A 6,241-nucleotide genomic window follows, 5' to 3' on the forward strand; every position below is an offset into this window, starting at 1 on the left:
AAACAGAGAAAGCAATAGCCTCCTCTCCCTCCCTGGTTTCATCTTTTATAGCATTACTCAACAGGTCTGACTCCTGCAAACAGGGCAGTTAGGCTGAACAACAATAGCCTGACTACTAATATGGAAACCAACCCCGTCTTCCATCTTTGTACCTGGCACAATGGACATATATATTGCCTCCCAACATCCCTGTGGGTTAGTAAGTCACGTTTTACTATCACATGTTAGATGACCAAGTCGAGGCCTAGAGAGAATGCAAGATACAACCAGCAAATAAGAAAGACAACGTTGTAGCTGGGCTTCAAACCTATGTCTTTCTACTCTTAATCTTGAACTCACATTATCCAACATCACAGCCAGAGACACAATCCCTCCTCCTTCCTTCCACACTAGGTCAACGAGGCAACCTTCCTAAGTAGACAATCTGAAATTAAAGCCTTCTTTTGCTTTTCCAGGAAGGAAAAAAACATACGCTTATCTGAAATCAGATTGTCCCTAAGTGAGGGCTAAGAGTGTACTTGCATGAGCATGAAGCACACCTGTTTACATTGTAGTCAGCATCCCACACCTGGCTTCCCTGAGACTTTTGCCCTCCGCAAACAGCCTTCTCTCACTCTGCTAGAATCATGGCTCATTCACTAATTAAAGGGTATTACGCACTTCATTGCACATCAGCTAAGAACTTGGAATAAGAAAGCTTATGCTACAGCATTAGCACTGGAGATGCCACTAGGTATGCTTCATAGAAAAAGAAATACAGAGAAAAGCCATCCACTTGTGACATCCCTTCCCCCATACTTAACTTCTCTAATAAGTCAGCCACCACACTTAGAGGAAGAAGTCACCTCATGGTAGAACCCCAGACAGAGCCTCATAAATAAGCCAACTGGAGAGGGATGAGCAGTAGAGAAAAGGAATAAGAGAAGGCCGGTCAAGTGGCTTCTCCAGCAGCCACCTGTCCAGGCTCTCTGCTCTCTTCTGGTATGGCAGCCCAGTAAGAAGGATACTTATATCCCAGGCCAAAAAAAAAAAGACAGAGAGACAAGGATGAGTCAGGAGGAGTACTCCTCACTGCAAGGTCTTGAGCAAACTCAGCATCTTGTTCCCTCTAGTAAAGGCTCAGCATTGCTGCCCACTGTGCCCAGGCTGGGGGCAGAGACCAGCCTTCCTGCTGGAGCCTCCTTGGGCTGTCTTGGAGTAGATGTTTTTTCTGACACTCTCTGAACAACCTGAACAGCAGCACTCAGGCTCACTCCCTTTTCAATGATGGGGAAAGTCACACATAGAGGGTCAGCCCAAGGAATGGACACTCAGATAGATTAGTCTTGAACTTGGTGAGGACAGCAGTTAATGACATGCCACTGACAGAGCAGTAAACCTTATCCACAGGCAATTTCACTATTTGGGAAACATTACAAAGAGGCCAAAAGCTCAGGCAAACTTTAAGGTCTGATCTTAAAGGCCTCTTGGGACCCCAGCAAGTCAAATGATGGTCCAAGTATAAAACAGTAGCCTGGGGTCAGAAAACATTTACTTCTAAATGGAACTTAGACACGGATTCAGAAGAAGCCACCAGTTGGACATGCAATCAGGAGGAAGCTAGAGAACTCAACCCAGAGTCTGCTACTTATTACAGTTTCTCTCTGTGTCACCCTCTGTGTCGTCTGTGTGTTCCATGTGTGTTCAGGCAGACAGAGGAACAGCTGAGTGCATTTCCAAGCTGCACGGTGCAGTGGTGAAGCTGAGCGTTACCAGGCGCTAGAAAGAACGGGGTGGAATGTAGTGATGGCTTCAGCCTCCAAGAATAAGGCATTTTCTCTATCTCTCCTCAAGCCACCTAAGACATCATTTGTGCATGACATGTTTTAGGATCCTGTTGGCTCCATTTAGAAGGGCTTCCAATATTACTGGTCCCTTCCCCCAGCTCAGACTGGCTTCCTCTTTAGCATACACCACTGCCGATTTTGCTGTGCTTTTCCTCACAAGGCTTAAAAGGGATAATACAAAACAGCTCCTCCAAGAAACAGAGTTCTAGCATACAGACTGTGAGAGGCAATGCCCCCGGCGCGCTGGGCTTTTTTAGAATCAGAGATCGCCAACAGCAGTCACAGAGGCTGCAGGCAGAGACTGGTTATGGCATTAAAAGAACCTCAGAGCAAGAGGCTGGTGAATTCAAGAGGGGGTGGGGAATGGATGCAGCACAGGAAAGGTAAGAAATGTCTTCATTAGGCAGAGGACCCTAGACAAGTGCTGGTGTCACAGGTCAGCCCTTTCCAGCTGCTACACCTGCTGTTCCCAACTTGCAGTTGCATTTTGGTTCAATGTTCTGAGACTCAAAAGCTCTCAATCCTCACTAAGGCAGCTATGGGGGAAGCAGCCACGCTGGACTTCAGAAGGGTCCCAGGGCCCTTGATGCCCAGACTTGCCTGGCAGCAAAGAGGAGTCAGCAGCTGCTGTCTGACCTGTTATGCCAAGTTATGCCTAGCACCCCACTAACTGAGGAGAGAACCCTGGTAGCAACAGTCCTCCTCTCATCCTTTCCTCTCTGCCCCTCCAGTAAGCCCCATCCTGAACGTAAGCCACATCCCCCTCCGCTTTTCCTCTTTACTCAGCTCCACACTCCTCCTCCAGGCTTTCCATTCCCACAGCTGTTCGCCCCCTCCCTGCACCCCTCCTCCTGCATCCACCTCCTTAAGCGATTATACATAGAGAAAACCGAGCCTTTGAGTTTCAAGCCAAAGCTCCCAGACAAGGCAGCCGGGACCGTTTCACCCTCACAGGCATCTCCCTGACCGCCTTGCACACGTGCCTCCGCCTAGACCCTCCTCTCTGCCCAAGCACTCTGAACATCTCTTTGCTTCAACCTGCCAACAGATCAGATGGAGCCCTGGGGTCCCCAGCCTCTCCTCTCCCCACATGGAGCTCAGAATTCACACAAGGAAAGGAAACAAGGAGACTTCCACACCTCTGCAGCATCACCTGCTCCAGCAAGCTCCCAAAACCACTGGAGCCAGGCAGACTGCCTGGGCCCCACACCCCCTTCTTCTCTGACGGCTTTAGCTCCAGCCCAGCCCACAGGATGCAGTGCCTGATGCCACTTCCGAGCAGACACACACACACACACACACACACACACACACACACACAGAATGCCATCTCGTCAATGACAAGCTGTTCCAATCACACAGCTCGGACACCAAGCGCACCGGACAACGGACAGCCCAGGCCTCCACCCTCTGACTGGGAGGAAGCCAACTCAGCACGTCTGGGGAAGTGATCCCCCACCGCAAGCCCTCCACTCACCCTCCATATTTGAACTGACAGCAGTGCTCTATCCTGGCCGGTAGTCTTCCCTGCAACTGGCTCCCACAACTCTGACCAACTACCCTCGTGGCCTTCGGGTGAGGCACTGCTCTCTCTCCTGTCCCAAAGCACAAGGAGACCCCAAACCAAGCAGGAGACCACCGGCGCACCACTTCTCCAGAGGACCAGAGTGAGCTGAAAACCAAGTACTCACTGTGGTGAAGTCTTGGTGGCCGCACTCCTGCCCTTTGAACTTGCAGTAGAGCATCATATCCTTCAGGTCATGGCCCACACGGTGCAGGAACTCCAGCATGCTGAACTGCTTGGGTTTGTAGTGCTTGAAGTTGGCCTTCTGCCGCAGGGCTTCCAGCACAGAGGGGTCAGCCAGATGGGGGTCCGGGATCTGCAAGTTGACATCCAGCAGGGCCAGCAGCTCCCCCGCATGGTACAGGTCATTGGTGGTGAGCCTGGAGAACCGGAAGCCATTGAGGTTGCAGAGGGTCACAGCTGGGAAGACCAGGCTTTGAGCCACCACTTCATCCACCTTGGTGACGTGCTGGTAGGAGAAGTAGTAGGACACCCTCTCAGAGCTCTCCACCAGCAGCAGGCCCAGGGAGCCCACGAAGGCCACTGCCCAAAGCACACGCCGGATGGTCAGCGGCCCATACACGAAGATGTGGCGGATGCCATGGAGGGTGGAGGTGTTGGCGAAGATCTGGATGCTAGAAGGTTGCAGGCTGCCCTCGCTGGGGCTCTCCTTGAGGTCCATCGGGACCCTGTGCAGTTCCGCAACTGGCTTCAGGTTGATCGAATTTCAGAGAAGAGTTCCCAGTCCTCGGGTTCTGCTTAAACCTTGACGTTCAGGGGAGAGAACGCAAGGCAAGCATCGGGCCAGACGCTGTGAGTTTATCCTGAGAGCCCAGCCGCACGCTGACAGGGGTGAGTGTTTATATAAAACCCATTCAAACTCTAGCTCCTGATTTTTTCCAGGCGATAAGGAGGGCTGGTTTTATTTAGGGAGACACCAAGGTGATGTGGAAGAGATGTGGGTGGGAAGGGAGAGCTTAGCCAATGGAAATAAAGTCCTCCCCCCTACACACGCCACTAGAGACAAGATTAAAAGCGAGAGCGAGGGAGAAAATGCTTAAAACAAGTCGCTGAGCAGCTCGGAGCCTGTTAACCAGCGCATAATACCCCATGTTAACCATCCTGGGGGATGTCAGGGCGGCCACGCTGATGCACTGCGGTCGGGCGCAGCGGCACAGCCTTCAGAGCTCCGCCGCTCGGTTCTTTTTCCCATGATGTTTTGGACTCCGGATGCCGTTTCTCGCCGCCGGCCTCCATCCCTCCTCTCCTCCTCCTCCAGGCCCCCTTTTGTGGGCAGAATTCCAAATGCCAGCGGCCGCTGCTAGCACCGGGGAGAGGAGGCAGCGCGCGGCACGGAGAGACGAGGACCGGTATCCGGAGCCTGGGGACGGAAGAGGGGGGCGCAGACCGGGATCCATTCTCCCCCCGCCTCCCCGGAGAAAAGGGAAAACCCCCAGGTCACAGAGCTTGCCTGCTTCTCCCGCCCCAGCTTCCTGTCCCTGCTAGGCTGCCTTTGGGGGAGGGGCAGGGCGGGGGAGAAGGTCTGGTGGGGGCTGGGGACTTTCTCCAAGTTTTCTTTTTAGCTTTTTTGAAGGGAGCTAGTGGGGGCTTCTTCGAGGGTTGACATGACACCCCGCCCCCCGGGTGGCAGGAAGACAGTGCTAAACTCCCAGGAGCCAGGTGTGAGGTTGGAGGCGGCATTCCTTTGCATCAATGTCAGGGATCCCAGGTTAGACCCAGCCTGGGATCTCCAGAGCGGAGAATGCTAAAAATGCAGAAGGAAGGGGGCGATCCAAACCCACAGTGCCTCTGATGCAGACAGCGAGGGGGCATTCTAGGGGAGCAGCCAGGAGCCCCTCCTGAGACAGAAAAGCCAAGTTGCCCCTGGAGCCTCAGAGAAAGAGCAACAAGTAGTCCCTTCCCCCGCCCCCACATAGCTGTCGGGATAGTCTGTATTTGAAAGAGAAAGACAACTGGGACTCCAGGTAGGACTGGCTGCATACCATTCCATTAGGGCAGTGTGTGTGTGTGTGTGTGTGTGTGTGTGTGTGGGTGGGTGGGTGGGGGTGTGTGTGTGTGTGTATTCTGATCCTGATTTGTCAGATGGAAGCACAGCTGGAACTATAGGTGGGAGCAAAGAATTAGTCTTTCCGCCTCCTACCTCCTTTTTCCTGAAACTCCACTGGCAGTCAGCTCCTGCTAGCAGGTGTGTGTGGCTTGCCCTTTTGTCCCATGCCAGAGCTCAAATGACTAGAACCTACTGAATCAACGGTGCTAAATCCCCATCAGGAGGAAGAGAACAGAAAGTCTGAGTGGCCATCCTAAGCCACACTGCCAAGCTGGGGCAGAGCCACATGGAGTCACCTTGATGAGCCAAGTTCTCATCTTCAGGGCTTTCCAGGCTTAAATCATACTCCTTGGACGATGGTGGAGAAGGCAGCTGAGGGAATGTCCCTCTAGGTTTAACTCTACTCTGAAATATGTTTTCATCCCATCTGGACCCCTGCTAAACTAGGTCCACTGACAATAACGTCCAGGTGCACTCTGAGGCATTAATCAGTGGTTTATTGATCCTGGGGGCTCAGAGAACAGAAGCGTCACAAGCAAGCACAAATGGCCAAGGCTGATAAACTTCACATGTTTGTTAACCAAGAGGTCCTGGACTTCTAGGATAGGACACAGGTTTTTAAAGCAGGAGGATCAAAATTAACAAAGGTCTACCATGTGTCAGGACCTGTGTGAGGGTGTCATATCATCTTACTTATCCCTCTTAACTATCTTGACAGGTTATTATCCCTATTGTACAGGTGAGGAAGCTGGGGCTCACAAAAGTTAAGTGCTATGTCCAAGT

The 6,241-nt window shown here is 52.3% G+C and overlaps 1 protein-coding gene across 1 annotated transcript; it reads right to left on the reverse strand.

The window, feature by feature from the left end:
- Positions 1-1,175: 1,175 nt before the first annotated feature.
- On the reverse strand, positions 1,176-4,818 carry LOC140708633 (acid-sensing ion channel 2-like). The gene has a single exon (XM_073004849.1). It carries the CDS (start codon positions 4,070-4,072, stop codon positions 3,383-3,385), a length of 690 nt encoding a protein of 229 aa, XP_072860950.1. The 5' UTR covers positions 4,073-4,818; the 3' UTR covers positions 1,176-3,382.
- Positions 4,819-6,241: the final 1,423 nt, after the last annotated feature.

The sequence above is a fragment of the Chlorocebus sabaeus genome, chromosome 16 (genome assembly GCF_047675955.1).
Source record: "Chlorocebus sabaeus isolate Y175 chromosome 16, mChlSab1.0.hap1, whole genome shotgun sequence".
Taxonomy (NCBI): Eukaryota; Metazoa; Chordata; class Mammalia; order Primates; family Cercopithecidae; genus Chlorocebus; species Chlorocebus sabaeus.